At 35.7% G+C, this 19,773-nt stretch overlaps 1 protein-coding gene across 4 annotated transcripts in view; it reads right to left on the bottom strand.

Annotated features, from left to right (window-relative positions):
• Nucleotides 1–271: 271 nt before the first annotated feature.
• LOC113056691 (fibroblast growth factor receptor 2) overlaps nt 272–19,773 on the bottom strand; it is a 38,982-nt gene continuing 19,480 nt past the window's right edge. For all 4 annotated transcript variants that reach the window (XM_026223498.1, XM_026223497.1, XM_026223501.1 and 1 more), the window contains exons 9-16: nt 16,358–16,479; nt 13,445–13,555; nt 12,534–12,724; nt 11,574–11,696; nt 9,373–9,443; nt 5,162–5,299; nt 3,057–3,162; nt 272–1,111 (exon numbers count right to left, since the gene is read on the bottom strand). In XM_026223498.1, coding sequence (XP_026079283.1) covers nt 947–1,111; nt 3,057–3,162; nt 5,162–5,299; nt 9,373–9,443; nt 11,574–11,696; nt 12,534–12,724; nt 13,445–13,555; nt 16,358–16,479 — 1,027 coding nt within the window. In that variant the 3' untranslated portion in view covers nt 272–946. The remainder of the gene's footprint in view (nt 1,112–3,056; nt 3,163–5,161; nt 5,300–9,372; nt 9,444–11,573; nt 11,697–12,533; nt 12,725–13,444; nt 13,556–16,357; nt 16,480–19,773) is intronic.

Raw genomic sequence — 19,773 nt, forward strand, 5'->3', positions numbered from 1 at the left:
AAAAAATGACAAAGAAAAAGACAAAAAAGAAAACTGAACTTGTCAAACAATTTCATGGCGTTTTTTTAATGTCGAGTCCTGCTATATATGTGTGAATGTAAGTCTGGGAATGTAATAGAAACATCTAGATGTGTCTACATCTCTTTCTCACTCTGCGGGAAAAGGGAGGAATTGTTCGGAAGTCCATACAAAAATAATTCATTGTAAATATATAATATATATTTTTACATTTTTGAATATATTTACAAATATACCAACACTATATACCATGTATTATTAATTTTTTAACCATTAAGGATAACTGCTCTGGATTTTTGTATGATAACTATGTTATCATGGTAAAAACGGAGCATTTTAAAAAATTTAAAATAAAAAAAATCAACTGGAGGCAGTGTTATGTTTTCTTCTACTTCTTCTTCTTCTGTTAGTTGTATGTTTCCTTATTGTACTCATATCCTATTTTCTCCTTTTTGTCTCTTAAGAGTTCGGTGCTCCATCGTTCATTTCTCTCGGGAACACAGAATCCTGGAATGCCAAGCAATGGAATGATGGCAAGAATGTAATAGAATTCCAACACAAATGGAAAAGAATCATCAAAATAAACAAAAAAAGCAAGAGGTGGGTCATTAAAAGCAGTCACTTTTCTTCAGTCCTCATCCTCTTTTTAAGAGCTTGGTCACATGTTTCTGTGTGCGCAAGTGTGCGTTTCCACAAAAAAAGGCACCAGCGCTTCACACACTTCAGTTTCTTTCCGGAAAAGCAGCACTGCTGACGTCTCAGCCTCCTTTGGCACGCTCCGAAAGTCCAGCGGGAGCTTTGCAAGGAGTCTAGAGGCAGCATACGGTTCTGGATGGGGACAAGGGAATTGTGGGTAATAGTCTCTCAGTTTTGTTGAGAACTGCAAACATAGCTTGGATGTGGTGGGTCTGGAGAAGGCTGAAGAGGCTCATGTTTTTATGCCTCCGTTGATGTGCTGGTACTTGGGAAGGCAGGGCTCGTCTGCTAAGGGCTCGTGGGAGAAGACCGAATCGTCTCCGGAGGAGCAGGAGCTGCGTGTGTCGGGGAAGCTGGGAGAATACTGCTCCACTGGGGCGCACAGGTCCAGATACTCCTACAGACACAGAGATGAAGCTGTCAGTATAAACATGACCAGAACTACAGCTGCCACATTTACTAGGGAAAACTACCTATTTCTATTAGTGAATTGAAAGAGAACCTATCACATGGAAATAAACCTATTCCTAGAAATATTCTTTGCATTTTAACATGGTTGTGTGTCACTTTTATTAATTTTTTTAATATTAATATTTAATATATAATATTGATATACAATGCCATATATAATATTTTTTTAGTTTATTTAATTGTTTTAGTAAAAAATAAATAAATGCTGAAATAAAAAAATCCAACGCTTGAAAAATAAGTTTTTGTTTACATTATATATGTATGTTTACTGTGTATTTTCATTGTGTATATATAAATAATAAAATATGTTATGATTATATTTAACATTTATATATAATATAAAATCTAAGAATATGAATATATAAATGTATAAACGTAAATATTTTCCAAATATATACTGTGTGTGTACTTACATATATGCACATATATAATGTAAAAAAAAAAAAAATTCAGATGTGATTAATCATTTGACAGCACTAATATATATATATATATATATATATATATATATATATATATATATACACACACACAACACACACACGTATATAAATCTTTTTTAACATTATAAATCGCTTTATTGTCATGGAATTAATTTAATTCTTTAAAAAACAACTTTTGAACTATTATATTGTATATAATGTATATAGTATATATATGTATATAATAATAATAATAATACATTTCTTTATAATAATATTTTAAAACAATACTTTCTGCTGTTGCCTTGGAATAAGTTCAAGTTTTCCTTATTTTATTTATTCATGTTATTATTATTACTTTTTACATTTAGTTAGTTCTCAGCATTCTCCGGTTAGTTTTCAAGAGTGTTTTGATGAATAGAGAGTTCAAAAGAACAGCGTTTATTTGAAACAAAATCTTTTGTGACATTTAAAGGGCTTTACTGTCACTTTTGATCAATTTAATGTGTCCTTGCTGAATAAAACTAATAATGTCTTTCTTCAAAAACAAAAAATACTGAAACCCAAATGTTTGAATGGTAAGCGTGTATAATAAAATAATTATTTATAACTCAAATAATACTTTCCGCTGTGGCTTCACCAGCAATAACACTGATCTACTAGCCGCTTCCTTAAAAATAAAGTGGCGCTCAGTCCGAGTTTAACCATGCTGGAAACCACCGAGCCAGATCCCAAGTCTGGAACAATCGTCTTCAGAATGTCAAATCTCAACAATTATTTGCTTATTGAATTTCAGCGAATCAGTAACAGAACAGACCACACATGAAGACTTCTACATATTTCTGGAAATGCATAACTAAACAGCCAATGCACATAAATATATATGACCAAAAAGGCTGTATTTTCCTGGTTCATTCCTCAGACAAATTGGAGCCATTTTCTCTTTGTGGCTGGTATAGAACTATTTGACGAGAGGAAGAGGGGGGTTTAGGTTGCTGTAAATGAGTGTTGGATTGAACTCTCGCTGCTCAACACAAGGCAGCTCACATTACTAAAGACCTTCACATCTGTGAGCAGTTTTAAGACGGGGGGAAGAAAGCAGAGGCACTTTATTACATTTCTAAAGTTCAAAACGGCGAACGAGAGCGGGGGCTTTTGGCATCATCACTCTTCCACGGCTCAATCCCCCCCTTCGACAAGTTCTGACAGATTTCCATCCCTCAGCCCGCCACACGGATATCACGGATGGCAGCTAGGGAACGGAAAGAATCGTCTAGTAGGGATCCATCTGACAACTGAGCAACGTTAGCACGGATCTTCACGGATCTTGCGAAATGTTGCGAGCCGGAGCCAGTGTTGGCACAGGTTTGATGGATCCCAGAACTATAGGGAAAGCATGAGTGGTTTCGAGTGTGTTTATGCATGTGTGTAAATGTGTGCACGCCTCACCTCGTTGGTTGCCAAAGTGAGAATCCGGTCCAAGTCCTCGACCAACTGTTTGAATGTGGGCCTGTGGGAAGAGATCGCATGCCAGCAGTCCTTCATCATCATGTACCTGGGAATAGACAACGTGACATCATTTATTTATTTCTAAGCTCTGTTTTGGAAATCAACCATTTGTGTGAACAGACATGCTCAGGCGAGTACTCGTGCGCTAAATACCAGGTTTCCATGAAAGGGAAACTGTAATTTTGTTGCTCATGTACAATCTCAAAACTAATGCACACGTCTTATTTTGGCAGCAAGTCAACGTGGAAAGTCTGTTAGGTCACAAACACGTTTGCTTACAGGTATTTGTTGTCAATTTAGGATGTGAAGGAGCTCTGCGAAAGGCCATGAGAGCACGATTAACAACTTTCACTGTGAAATTACTATCTGTTGGATATTCTGAGAAACTGCAATGCATCTTGATAGTGCTGGGAAACTAGCTTCACATTGACATAAACAGCCTTTTACTATTTTACTTTTATAATGGGATGTGTTTCTGAGTAAAACAGCGTAAAAAAAAACAGATTGATGCTAGCTTAACTAGTTCACACTAAATGCAAGCTAAAAAATGTTTGCAATGAAACAGCTAAATGTAAGAAATTAGCTTAACTAGTACATACACACAAATACATGCAGGTCAAAACAGTGATTAAAACAAACTAATGCAAAACTAATTGCAATAATGCAATAAATGTATTTTTTTTAAACAAGAAAAAAACTAGAAAATTAGCTCAGCTAGTACATGTACACTACATCCAAGTCAAAAATGTGATTAAAACAGTTAGTTGGACACTAGCTTAACTAATGCATTGCTAAGCTAAATATAAACAAAAAAGCTAGTAGAAAATTAGCTTAATTAGCTTAACTTGTACATAGTATAAGATTAAAACTCTTATCAAAAATAGCTTAACTAAGCGACACAAAGACTCAAAAGACATAAAATGGCAGGAAAACAAAGAGATTAGTTGGACACTAGCGTAAATAGCTCTCTGACACGTTAAATAGAACTTTTAAAAAAATGCAGCAAAAGTAACTGATTGCTTTTTGAACTAGCTCACTGACAAGGTAAATGCAAGACAGAAAAATAGATTTAAAAGTAGCTTAATTACTGACACACTATATTTAAGAAACAAATTTATTATGAAAAAGGTGAGTGTTGGATGCCAGCTTGATTAACTCAATGATACATTAAATGCAAGTTATTTATTATTATTAAATCGCCAGATTAACTAATGCACTAAAGATGTAAATGCAATTCTAACTCACTGAAGAGCTGAAGGCAAAATAAAAAAAATCTAAGTAAATGATTAGTGAAACACTAGTTTGATTAGCACACTGCCAAGGTCAATGCAAACCAGAAATAAAAAATAGTAGAAATAAAATCATTAGCAGGACAGTACAAAAACTAATACTAATACATGGACACACTGAAATCAAGTAAAGATATGATAACTAAAATGTTAGTATGATGCCAGTTTAAACTTGTCAGTAAATTATTAGCAGTATGATAGCTTAACTAGTGCACTGACTAGATAAATACAAGACAATAAAAATTAGAAGAAAAAAAGATTTGCGCAACATCTGAACAAGTACAAAGACATACTAAATGTAAGCAACAATAAGGCAAAAATGGGGCGCTAGCTTGACAACGTGAATGAACGTTCGAAAGTTAGCGGAAGCTAGAGATTGAGGTTATAAAGTTGTAAATATATATTTTTTCTTACACGAATGCTTCATTGCTTCAGAAGGCCTTAATTAAGCCCCCCCGAGCCATGTGGACTTCTTTTATAAGGTATGAGTGCAATTTTTTGGACTTCAAATTTTGGGTTACCATCCACTCCCATTATAAAGCATGGATTAGCCTGGACATTATGTAATATAACTCTGATTGTATTCGTCTAAAAGAAGAATGTCATATACACCAGGGATGGCTTGTGGGCGAGTAAACCATGGGGTCATTTTCATTTTTCAAATTATGGCAAATGCAAAGAGATTTTATTGATCCATAAAAGATTCCTATTACATACAATGCAACATGAAACCTTTGAGAAAACATGGACACTCACAATTCGTTGGTGCAGTTAGCAGGCTTGTCCATGCGATGACCCTCTTTTAGTAGCTTAAAGAGCTCCTCGACAGGTATTCCTGGATACGGAGAACCACCGAGCGTGAAGATCTCCCACATTAAAACCCCGAACGACCAGCTGAAAGAGACAGACACACATTCATCAGATCACTTCACCAGAACAACACACAACAAACACTACTCTCGTGGTTCATATTACACATTCAATCAGTGTTTTGACTGTAAATACAGTGCGAGTATATTGGCATTTGACAATCAGCATTTTGTTTAGTTGTTCTCGATTATTTAACAACAAATTCCAGCCTCTTCGGTGGTACCATTACTTCACTATCCCCAAAATTTGGATGAGGAACACTCTGTGAAATGAAGCCTTTCCAAAAATCCCAATTTGATCCATTTACAGTAGTGATATTTGTTGGCACTAACAACACAGTTGCTGTTGAGGTCTCAATGCGGTCTTTCTGCCAGCGTCCCGGACTGTGGGACCACTTTTACACGACTCAAATGGCTATGAACTCAAAGCTGGCTTTTGTCCTCTATGGAACGCCACAATGACACATATTGTCCAGCCAAAACAAACATTAGTGCGACCCACAGGAAACGAATGTCCAGAGGGCAGAAGATTGTAGCGGGGAATGATTTTTCAACACATGCCAATTCCGTGTTGCTTCATCTAAGAAGAGGAGGGAAAATAAAATACACAAATGATAAGAGTTTCCACAGAGAGTTTCTGACCTTTGACTCATCATATGCGAGTTTAAAGCTTCCCAAAAATAGGCCAGGGGACATGCAGTGCCAGAAACCCTTATCATCTGCATTCGCTTTTATTTATCCTGCTGAGTTAGCAAAAGCATTTCACAGTCACAGCGGTTATAACGGTTTGAAATCAATGCGTTACACAATGTGCTTGAGAAATACATCTCTACAACTATACACACAGGTTAGTAGAAAAGAAAAGAGGTGAGATTTCTTTAACATCTCAATTGCTTCTCGTAAATGGCAATGTTAATCAGTGGAGAGCAAATTTGAGACTTTGGTGTAATCTCCTGCTTCTCAGATGTTTCTCCTGAGAAAAAGACTCAAAAAATGCCTCAAAACATGCTCCAATACCAACATTCGCAATCAGTGAGATCTCGATATGAACTCCCATATGTCTCACAAAGATACCAAAGCAATTACGAACTCTAATATTTCTCATAAAGATCACTGTAAGTTTCTATTCCCATGAATGAATGGTAGAGTAATACCTCTAGTCTAAACAACTCTTGTCTCATTTATGTCTATTTCTATTTCTTCTTTAGGAGAAACATCGGAGACTGAGAGAACTCTTCAAGTCTCATTAGCTAAAAAGAGCAGCATTTGAACAACACAGTTTTCCTCTGGTTGTCCTCTTTTCTGTTGACCCACAGCAGTCACAACACACAAAGCAAACCAAAAAGGCTCTCTCTCTTTTCTCTGCATGTGTTTGTTTGTCTTCTTCTCGTTTTTATCTAGCGCTGCATCTTCTCTGACATGTTTGCCAAATTCATCATCTCTATTCAGTCACCCCATGTAACCGTGGCCCACCTCCCCATGATCAATCACTCACACTGAGAGAACAAAGAGGTTGACTGCAATGTCCTCTTGAACCCTTGCGCTTCAATGCAATAGGCCACAATTGGCTTGTGTGCAAATGATACAGCTGTATGCTAGACCTCACTTGCTAATTAACAATGAATGAATGACACATTTCACTTGAAAATTAAGAGGGAAAAAAATTGAAATTTGATTTTGCATAAAGAAAATATTGGTCAAGGAAATAATTCCGGAATGCATAAAATACAATAAATTTTCAAAAAGTAAAATAATCATTCAATTACTTGTTTTGTTTTGTCTAGTTTTTTTTTTTTGTGTGTGTGATGATATTTAAACCCAGACATGATCTTGACACATTTCATGGAATGAACTCTAAATGCTAACTAGGCAATAAAGGCAAAAAGTGGCCGAATTTTATAGGGTTAAAAAGGCCAAGACCTTTCTTTAATCTAATTCAGCTGACCTTGCATGAGGCCGGATGAACCTCAACCATAAAAGCCATCAATTTAACATCCTGAACAAACAGGAAATTCACACACATGCACCCATATTTCCATTTTTGCAAACTCTGCAGCTTACATCCCATTCCCCTGGGGTCTTATTTGTCAAAACATGCCAATATTTATTATAATTTATGTATTAATTTAATATGATGTCATGTATGTATCATGTCTGCCTCTGAGCCAATCAGAAAGCTCAGGTCCTTAGTGACTGATGATGCATAATTAGACAAAATATTCAAGCGTTTGCCATCAATAAGGGTCTCTTTGCTATTGATTAGATTGTACAGCAAAAGACCACACAAAGAGAAGGCAAACATGATAAAAGATAATGAGCTGCAAGAGATTACACAACATATATAATCAGGGGTGGACAGTATGACCACATTCTTTTATGATAATATCTGTTTTTGTACATTCCAATGGCATTCCATGAAACACTTCACAAATTAGTAATTTGGAACTTGATGGATGCAAACCAAAAGATCAGAATAGTAATAACAAATGAATGTAGGAATGACTTCAGCCTGTGCATGCAGCCAAAACTAAAAAACATCCCACAGAGGTCGCATGAAAAATCCAACATGCACCAAAGCAAAACTTCCGTTTCATCTCTTTAAGAGACAAAAATAAATAAATGAATAAATATGTGAGCTTAAAATGAAAGGGAACAAGCATGCACTAGCGGATGAATGCAAACACAAATGACAGATTTATTTAGACTTTCGAGTCTAAGAAAAAACAATGAGGTAGAGAAGAGCTGGAGTGAAGGGAAGATAGAGGGCCTTTCCGTCGGGGCTCTGGGAGGTGAGAGTCTGGCCCGTCTGAAGGGCTTTGAAGCTGGGCAGATTAGTAACACGGCACTGGTCGCAAGTCGAGCGTGAAATCTCTCACTTTTTCGCTGTAGTGCTGGCCGCGAACAGCCCTTCTTCTTTCTCTTCTGCCAGACAATAACACTTCCTTAACTTTCCATCACTCTTGCTCCTTTTTTTCACAAGGGAAACAATTCTTGTACCCCTGAACTCACCTGCCAGCAGTTCCTATTCTTTCCCAAACTACTCGTTTTACACAAACACAGAGCCACTCCAATCACAGTAGAACTGTTTTAGTGCACTCTCCAAACCACTTCAGAGAAACTTTTTACATTTGTAGAAAGAAAAACAGCCTTAACAATATCATTTAGACTTGGATCCATAACAACTTGTGCAGAACCAACCAGAGCAATCCAAAACCAATGAGCAGAAATAACAAGCCATCATCACTAGATGCAAATGATCTGTTATAATTGGCAACACAGTTGCACTGATGTGTTAATATGCATTCAGGTTTAATGTATTTGTTATTGCTTAGATCCAATAAATAATAACCCTATCTGGACAGCCTGAATCCCTGACAATATATACAAGAAACAGCCAAAAACTCTTCTCTTTTATGTATCTCTTTTCTTCTCTTTCACTGCATTGTATGGAAGCCTGTTTCCTCCACTAAACAAAAAAAAAATGTAACTACGACTTTTTAAATTCTTTTTTTCTCGGAATAGCGATATAAACTTGCAATTCTGACTTTTTTCTGAACTCTAAGATACAAACTCTCAACTGTGCGTTATAAAGTCCAATTCTAAGGTAAAAAAAACTAACTTATTTTCTCATGACTGTGAGACGTAAACTCCATTACGAGTTATAACGTCAGAATTACATGATATAACGTCGCAACTGCATGTTATAAAGGCATAATTGCATATAGAAACTCACAATTGTGAGGGAAGAAAGTCACAACTATTTTTGAAAATGTATTTAGTGGCAGAAAATGTTTACTTTTTCTATGCTTTCACTATTTCTTAATACTTATACTATTCTGGACGATGTTTGAAACTTTGTACTGCAAGCAATTCTGTGTTTTTGCATCATTCAGATGAATTGCTTATGTATTCTTCATTTGTGAGTTGCTTTGGATAAAAACATCTCATAAATGAATAAATGTAAATGTGCATGGACTAGGGTGGAATATTAAGTTGTACACATCAACCAAAGAGCAATAAAATCTTGTTTTTCACGACATTTCCCCTTTAAAATTAAAAAAATCACACAACAACGAAGGACATAAACGGCTGACTTACACATCGCTCTGGTGCGTATAGACTCGGTCGAACAGTGCCTCTGGAGCCATCCATTTCACTGGCAGACGACCCTACAGACATCAATAGAAGCAAAGGTCAAAGACAGGCAACACAACCAACATCCAGACACTGTGACACTCACATCTTCATCTGCACCAGACCCTTGTTAGCCTGGAATTTCATTAAGCCCCGAGCAGCCAATAATGATTGCCAATTAAATCTTGTTGGGACGTTTCGCCAAACTCTAATTTCCCCCAGGAGTCGTTGTGGGGTTATAAATTGGAGCAAGTGGAGAAGATACAAGAGTCAATGACATTTGGAGGAGGACCCTGAGTTCACAATCTCCTGGCTCACTGTGTTTTATTTAGACGGGGTTGAACTAGTGTAATTGAATCTAACCCCAGCCATTAATCAGTCATCAGTATCTCTCAATCTGGGCTTTGCTCGTTGTTTTAATAATGGTGAACTATGTTTAAAATATTCATGGCCAGATCTATGTGACCTTGATAAGAATGGAGAAATAAATCAGGACTAAAGCCGCACTGATGATTAACGTATGGAAAAGTTGACGCTTACATTTACATCCCTGTTGTAAAATCCAAGTTCTACCAGTTAAAGACTGTCAAGCTGGGATTTTAGACAAGGTTGATGGTTTTCTACTGGTCCAACTAACTCTAATCAGCATAACCTAGAAGGTCAGATAGTTTGAAACATGGTTCACCAGTTGGAAATCCAACTGATCAACCATATAAGCCAATTAACCTCCATAAATATCCAACTAGACTCATGCACAATAAGACTAGGAATGTTTATTAAGAAATAAAATTGGACAAATTTTGATTTCGACCCAACTAACGACCAACTAGAATTACGCACAATAAAAATACAAATGTTTAATAATTAAATAGGGCTAGTTTTGCTTCAAATCGAACCGATAAACCATGCATGCCATCTAACAACCATAAACGCCCAACTAAAAACCATGCACAATAACACTAGGAATTTTATTAAGTAAATAGGGTACATTTTGATTTCATGTTGATCTTTCCTGAACATTGACCCAAACATAATGATGATAACGATGCTATCAATATTCACACTGCCACGTCTGATGACTTAAACTCTCAGATGAGTGAATTACAGCCTAAACAAGCATCAGAGACTGGCTAGAGACTGGTATAATGGTGGGAATGCGAGTTACAGCTATGCTAATGTGTTTAGGTTTGTCACTAACATTTCTTTCTCATGAGCTTGAACAACAAGCTTTGGAATAAGAGAAGAGGGCAGGCCCAAATAAGCAAAGAGCTGAAATCACTTTACACACCGACTGCCTGGGAATCTGCAAATCATGCCAAGACTGGCAAGAGGGGTGGGGGGGGGGTTGTGGCAGATAAACAGAGGGAAAAAAAGAGAAATGAAAGAGAGAAAAGGTAAGAGAACAAAGAAAGAGATGGCAGGAGGCTGAAAGGAGTCGACCGTGAATATGTCTGTATAAAGGGCACTTCAAGACCCAATGAGATCTAAATCATAGCCACTTAACCCTGACAGACTTAACATTTAGTAGACGCATTTCATTTCATTTAAAGTCTTTCTTACCAGAAAATGTGATCGAAAAGTACTGAGGACTTACTATTCAGACTAGTGTCCAATCAAAAGGTCTTTTTTTTCTATCTTTTTTTTTTTAAATAAATAGATGAATATTTTATTCAACAAGGACACATCAAAAATTAAATTGATCAAAAATTACATTCATTGTGTTGCAAAACATTTCAATTTCAAATTAATTGTTCTTTTGTATTTGTCGATTTCTAATACTTTCTATTAATAAAAAGATCCTGAAAAAAGTATCTTGGCTTCCTTAAAAATGTATTAATAATAATAAAACAAATGTTTTTGGGGGGACATAAAAAAAAGATTTCTGAAGGATAATGTAACAGTGTAAACTGGAGCAATGGCTAGAAATTCAGGTTTATATCAGATATTTTTTTTTGGTAAAAGTATATTAAAAAAGAAAACAGTTATTTTAAACTGTAATAATTTTCATAACATAACACGTGTATGCCTTTTTCTCAACTTCCTATTTAGGTGTCGTTACATGGAATATCTATAAATATCGACAAAAGAATGCATAGTGGGATGAAAATCAACAAGAAATGTGTTTTATGGTAAAGAGGAGTGTCTCCTGATGAAACGAAACTCACATTTGTGGTCTTTTTATAGTAATCTATGTTGTGGACGTCTCTGGCCAGGCCGAAGTCTGCAATCTTCATAAAGTTGCTTTCCGTGACCAACACATTCCTGGCAGCCAGATCCCTGTGTATACACTGCCATAGAGATGAAGAAAGATAGAGAGAACATAAATCAACACAGACAAAAATCACACACGCAGACACAAACACCACAAAGCTTTTAGGTGCTTTAGGGATAAACCGCAGGGCGGATCCGCATGTGAGCGCGTCTTAGGCTCGATAAGGACAGGAACACATTCCAGACGGGAAGAGGAGCGTGATGACAGTGTTTAGTTAGCTAGTGAGAGCGTTGTGACCGTTGTGCACATCTGCCGTGATTCATTCAATAACTGTCTGAAAAATGTTGCATGAATCGAATAATTTTTTTTAAAGTGCATGTCAGAATAAACAGCCTTAAAAATGCTTGAACGACCAAACTGTTCAATTGATATCCTATAAACAGTTTAGCAAAGCCTTCAGCATGAAGTCTGGTCCATTTCTATTTATAGACAGCTCAGATTTAGCCGCTTGTTAATTTTTTTTTTTTTTTTAAGTTAAGGGACTAGTAGATGTGTCATCAGATACTCTGAGAATGAACCGGAATATACAGGTGTGCACAAACAAAACCCTTGAATAGATTTCATAACGTGAACCTTGAAACTATCCAGTAACTTGTTTCTTCAACACTGTTACTGAACTAAACTGAATCAACTCTGAACTGAATTGAGCTGAATTATGACACTGTACAGTTTGCTGCATAATTGATTAATTTTACATTAACACTGTCATTCTTCCTGTTTATTGGTTCTGCGCTACGGTGTTTAAATAAAAGTGACTTGATTAGTAAGATCAGAACTGAGCCTGAGACCAGCATCATTTAAAGCCTATTTAAGTGCATTTAATGGTATTCATATGGAGTGCATGTGCAGATACCTTCTGTGAGGCTAAATACTCCATGCCTCGAGCTACTTGATAAGTGCAGGACACCAGATCTTTGAAAGTGAGAGGCTCATCTGAAACTCGGGCAATATCGTATGAGTACTCCATTCCTGGGGGCCGCCGGGCCCTTAAATACTCCCGAAGGTTTCCCTTCGATGCATACTCTACTATGACATATAACGGACCTGTGAAAGAAAGAGAGTGAGAGAGAGAGAAGAGACTGTCATCCCACTGTATTTTTACGAATGAGAGCTTAAATGAAAACTGTGTCATCATTTACTCACTCTCATGTTATAGCAAACGTGTGCATTGCTTTCTTACGTAGACCACAAAAGAATACATTTTGAAGATGTTGGTAACCATACACTTTCATAGTAATTTTTTATTTTTTTTATACTATGGAAGTCAATGCTAACTGTTTGGTTACCAACTTTCTTCAAAATATCTTTTAAGTGAAGTGAAGTGACATTCAGCCAAGTATGGTGACCCATACTCAGAATTTGTGCTCTGCATTTAACCCATCTGAAATGCACACACACAGAGCAGTGAACACACACACACACACTGTGAGCACACACCCGGAGCAGTGGGCAGCCATTTATGCTGCGGCGCCCGAGGAGCAGTTCGGGGTTCGATGCCTTGCTCAAGGGCACCTAAGTCGTGTTATTGAAGGTGGAGAGAGAACTGTACATGCACTCCCCCCACCCACAATCCCGTCCGGCCCGAGACTAGAACTCACAACCCTTAGATTGGGAGTCCGACTCTCTAACCATTAGGCCACGACTTCCACATCTTCCACATCTTTTGTGATTAACGGAAAAACATACAGGTTTGGTGAGTAAATGATGACAGATTTTTATTTCTAGGTGAACTGTCTCTTTAAAATGAATGAGACTTCCTCTTACCGTCCTGTGTGCACGCTCCCAACAGATTGATGATGTTCTTGTGCCGGCCAATCATCTTCATCATCTCCATCTCTGACACCAGGTCAGAAAGATCTTTCTCTGTTGCATCATCTAAGAAAGGTTCAAAATAAAACACAAAATAAACCTAGTGTTCACTGTGACCACTCGACGAAATGTAAATCCCGTTTGTCCTTCCTGATTCCTGCTCACCACACTGTAAAAGTGGGAAAAACTTATTTACAGAGTTTGTAGCATAATATCCATACACATATACACATAATGCAATGGTATTATGAGTGGTGTGTTAGTATGCTATACATGAGTAGATTGGCCGGACTATCTGTCTGTGTGGTTTAGTGTTACACTGAAGAGCCGCCACACAGCTCTCCTTTCATTGCCTCACAATTAAAAAGCGCTTCTTCTATTTAGAGTAATTACCTTAGAGACAGTCGGCTTTTCATTATGTGCCTGCTGATCACTGGAGCGAACCTGACACAATCCACTGACCACCATTCCTGTCTTATCTTACTCCAGTCTCTTCTGCTAAGAATGCTGTGCGCTCTTCCCTCCACAACAGATTCATCAACGTTTCAAGACCTTCTCTAAAACTGGGGTTTTTGTGGATTCTGTTGAATACTTTACTGTAGCAAAAAACATGTTAATTTAGTGTTATAAATATACTTTTATTTATTTATATTTTAACCTAGCTTATATTTTTATTCTCGATTTTAATTTCAGTTCATATTTTAGTCGTTTGGTTATGTCCTTTTTATTTTTTGTTATTTTATTATTTTTCTATAAATCTTTACTTTTTTATTATAAATTTTAGTTGTTTAAGTTGTGCTGCTGTAAATTTTATATATATTGTATTTTTATTTTTTTGGTTTAAGTTTTTTGTCTGGTAGCCTTTTAATAATTTAAGTTACCAAAAAAAGATGTTTCAACACTGCCGCTTAAAAAGATATTCCTTCTAAAAAATGAAAATTCCGAGTTTTATGAAAATATTTTGAACAGCAACACAACTGTCAACACAGTGAAAAGAGTCTAAAACAACACTGGACCTGATTTATATCTCTCTTTGCACAAAAAACACCAAGATATTCTTTAAAATATCTTCTTTTGTGTTTGACTGAAAAAAGAAATTCAAATGGATTTGGAACAGCATCAGTAAATAATGCCAGAGCGTTCATTTTTAGGTGAACTTTCCCTTTAAGCTTCTAAATGTGTTCAGTCTTGGGCCAGTAATTAAGGCAGGTGTAAGTGATGAACATGTTCTTCATTCAAGTGTTTTCTCCCTGCCCCCTCGGCCCCCTCGGCCCTCTCAACATCCTTTAAAACTTCTTTTGAGCTGCTCCCTCCCCCACTCTCTTCTCTTTCTTTGTGCAGGTGAAGAGCGAGAGCTGTGCAGCTGGTGAGCACTGGGTCAGCTATGTGGCCTCTTGACCCGAGCTCTACCAACATCACTCAGCACCAACAAATAACCCTTGCAGGCCCCTACAGTCAGGACCTCCTCTCCCACTTTCTCCCTTTCTCAACATATGCACATTCTCAGATCATAACAATACCGTCACTAAAACTTGCACCCAACTCAAACACTCTTAGCTTATGTGAAGAAGTTTTTTCATGTTTGCGACTGGACTGATTCGGGAGAGGCCATTATATCTGCCAGAACAATTAATCATCTGATATTTGGCCATTTTGAGATAAATGTGCCATTCCAAAATCCCTCAAAATAGGTATTTATGATACAATTCACATTTATTTTGACAAAAAATAATTAAATTGATTTGCTTATACTAATACTTAGAACTCAGAATTAAAATAAAATAAAATAAAATACAAATAAAAATAAATACATTTTATATTAAAAATGGTTTAATATATAAGTATAAATAACAATATCAAGGACTAATAATAATATGATAATTATTATTATATAATATTTATATGGTACATTTAAATTTTTATATATATATATATATATATATATATATATATATATATATATATATATATATATATATATATACACACACACACACATGCAATGAAGATAAAAATTTATATAACAATCCATCTGAATTTAATTTATATAATACAAAGTAATACATTTATGTAAATTAATATATTACTGTGCTTATAAATTATAGATATAAATATTATATTATATTATATAATAGTATATATTATAGTTTCCTACACTCTGAAAAACAAAAGCTGAGTTGAGGTGTCTTTTCGTGTTCCTGGGATCACAACACACTGCTCTTTTTATTGAAAATGTTCCATCTTTTCACTGATATTTTAGTCTCATAGGGTCCATATGAGAATATTATTCTGTCTGCATTGCACTCTGCCTGTCCGTCTGTTGTTTTTGCGAGATTTCTTTAGCTGTGTGCCTTGTCTGCGTAGGTAGACATTATTAGAGCTTTCTTGACATGTTTGCATCCCTTCATCCCGAACCCTTCGCTTTCCTTCGAACACTCCACTCTGTCTTCTACATAAAACAGACTAAACCTCCAGTGTGTTGTTCTGTAGAACATCATGTGTGATTTGTATCTGCCGAGCTTTGGTCTTTCACTCGAGGGCCATCCGTATATGAGCCAGTAGCTTTGTGATTCAACATCAGAGAAACAGCTCCCTTGTAAAAAGCAATGTGAACCATTCGAAAGGTGAAGCCCACATCAATTTATGAGCTGATGAGGTTAAAAGTCAAGTAATTCCCACCATCCTACATCTGATGGAGCCATTAGTGGCGAAATGTTTCAAATAAATTCAAATAAATGCAAAAATGGACCAGTTACACAGAGTTGCAAAGACCTACATGATTAAAACCCTTCAGATCTTGTTAACATGCAAGTAAACGAAGGCTAACTGTTGATTTGGGACATGCACCATTAATCCATAAATATTTACCTTTCAGCATCTTGACAGCCACCGTCACGGCCTCTTTAGGTTTGTCTTTGTCGATGCCCAGAGCTTCAGCCATCACAACCTGCCCAAAGCAGCCCTCGCCAAGAGGTTTACCCAGAGTTAACCTGCACAAACCAACACAAAAAACCCAGACATTACAGAGAAACCCAAAGCTCTTGACAGACGTCATTTATGCACATTTGCATGAGCATTTCAACCCATCCAGAAAAATGTTTTCAGTTTCCAGATACGATTATGATGCCAAAAAATGCTGTCTAGTTTGGAAACATGTTGCATTTAACCGTATATCAGAGCTGCAAGTGAGCGTGTTGTGTTTACTTAACTCGTAGGTGTTAAGTGGATGCCCTTTGCCTTCCATTGCAAAGCTTACATTAGACATTAGCGAGTGTGACAGCCGAATGTCTGGCTGGGAGATCTAGAGTTACAGTCCTCTGGAGTGAGCAACAATATGCCTTTGGGGATTTAGAGACTTTCTTAAAGTGTGCGAGAGAAGGCTAGACAGAAGGGGTTAGCGCTTGACTAGCGCGCTCTGGTCAAGTGCAAAAAAGATTAGAGCATGTTTCAGGAGAGTGTTGTAACGCATACATCAGTGTTTTATTTCGGTGCAGAATTGAAAAGACATTTATACATATAAAGAAATATATATCATTTACACATACTGTATGTATATTCTCTGGGAATATCAAGATATACATTTATAACATATAGAACATTACCTTAGTAATATTTGTATATGTACACATGTTAATAATATCTATATAATTATTTTTTTAATGTGGTATTATATGTAGCAACCATACATGTCAACAATATATTTTATGTATATATGCAACTTTATATAACATAACGATATATATTTATATATATATATATATATATATATATATATATATATATATATATATATATATATATATACACATAATGTATGTATGAATATATATATATATATATATATATATATATATATATATATATATACACAAAACAAACTGTATGTTTATATGTCTATCTTTTATATTTATTTACCTAATATCAATACGTATAATGTATATACACATGATATACACATGATATATTTATATATATATATATATATGTGTGTGTGTGTGTCCAAACATTATACATAATTATATATTATACATATATAATACATAATATTATACATAAACATAAAAAAACACTGTATATACATAATACTTCAATATTAAATACTAAAATATTTTGTTTTATTTATGGACCAACTCTCCTTTTGAGAACAGCTCAAAAAATATCTTAATTTCATTAAAAAGGAACTTTTTTTTTCAGCTAATTTGTCCCCTAATTAGCCCTAGTTTGGAAACAAACACCCCGTCAAACATTAAAACACAATCACACACACTTCATCTTCATCCCTCACGATAACTGTGACATTTGACCTCTTGCCCTGCCACTGGCCCCCAGTCAACCTTTGATTGGCAGGAGCTGGGGTCTGTCCCCGGCCCCCTGCAGCACTGGTCTATGTAAACATTCACACCCGCACCGCGGCCCGGGGCCCGGGGCCGATCTGAGGCTGAGATAACACAATCCCCCTCTGTGCCGTCCGGTCAATGGTGGCCTCTGTCTACTCCAGCCCACCACAGATCATCAATGTTATGTTTATCCTCCACGCCGACCGCAAACGCTAACATTCCACAGTTTTCAGCCCGGCGTGTGCCCTGGGGCACGTCATGCAGAGATGAAGACAGCAGACCAAAAAACTAAACTTAATAGCTTAAACTGTGTGCTGATAATAAAAGAATATCTATGTATACGTATTAGATTATACAATAGATTAATTAATTAATATATAACCAATTTTATAATTAATGTTATAATTAATAATTAAAATAATTGTTTTATTTTATAATTATTTTATTTTTATAGTAATAATAAAAAAATTAAAACTGTATATGACAGTACTGTTAAAAAAATTGAAATTGATTTTGAAAGACCTAGAATTGATATGTTTCCAATAAAGGTTATCAAAATATTATGTACAGTAAAACAACATTGTTATTATTTATGATATTTAATAATAATTTAAAAAATACAAATGTCACTCTTCCAGTAAAATCAGTTAATAAAAATATTGTGTACAATAAAAAGTACAGTATACAGTTATTTATAATATATTAAATATTTTATATAACAAAAATATTTAATAATGTACATACAAGACTGTAAAATTATGTTACAAATTTCTAAACATCTAGAATTAATGTAAAAATGAAATTACTTTATAGTATTTTTAAATAATAAAAATTCACTATTTACTGTTGTTAATTGACCATTGAAAAATGTAGGCTCTAAATATTTTCTACTTTCAATATTAGAAATGTAAAAAGAGACAGAGCGCGCAAGAGAGAGAGAGAGAGAGAGAATATCTGGCAATATTGATATGGTTACCGGTTGAAAACATTTTTTGTTGGAAAGGTTTCTAACAAAATCTTTTAATCCATCTCGCACTCCTCACAAAAACACGTCTTAGCTTGTCTGCCCATAGGCAACAATTCCTTTAGTGGGTGTGAAGTCAAAAATATATCAAATAGTTCTTCCCTTCACCTATAGAATGAACATTACTGAACATTAGTCGAGAACATGTAAGGACTCTTAAATCATGAACAGCTTAATCCAGCAAAAACTGAGAAACTCCACCTTCACTTGTTGAGTTTCAACCATTCATTTAATAAATAAAACTAGAGTTTGGAGTTGAATAAAGCATGTTAAACTGCTTACAAATCATCCTTGAGACAATCAAAGTACTAACAGACTCCTATTTAACCACCCTTTTGTTACAGATTGCTTAAACAGGCTTTCTTAGTCATTAATTAGGAATCTGTAATGTTTTGGCAACACCACAATAGTGGATCCATTGTAAACCTCCAAACGATAACGGAAGCATTTCGTAAATATTAAGCACGACAATTAAACATTAATCAGAGAGTCTGAGTTTCTCTCATTAGTCACACGATCAATCGAGGACACAATGTCAGAGGAGAACAGAAAGTTATCTGGTAGCCACTTGTACATTCCATTATATAATGAGAAAAATATGTGTTTGGTTTCCCGAAGAATAATAATGTCTACCGAACAGAGGCCTGTGTTGTGTTATGAATGATTGATAGTACATTGCGCCTGCATAAGTCACAGGTTAATAATTAGACATAATGGGATTGTAAGCGTATAAGAAAATTAGCTTCACATCACAATGATTTACAAGTCAAAAAAAGATGCAAGATTATGCTTTGAGGTGACAAACACGAAACGACTCACTGACTGACACCATGGAAACAATAGCTACGTTTGACCTTCTCGCACCTTTATTATGTGATATTTTTAGTAAAACATCAACCAAAGCCTCGTTACGTTTAGTGATT

The sequence above is a fragment of the Carassius auratus genome, chromosome 38, assembly GCF_003368295.1.
Source record: "Carassius auratus strain Wakin chromosome 38, ASM336829v1, whole genome shotgun sequence".
Taxonomy (NCBI): Eukaryota; Metazoa; Chordata; class Actinopteri; order Cypriniformes; family Cyprinidae; genus Carassius; species Carassius auratus.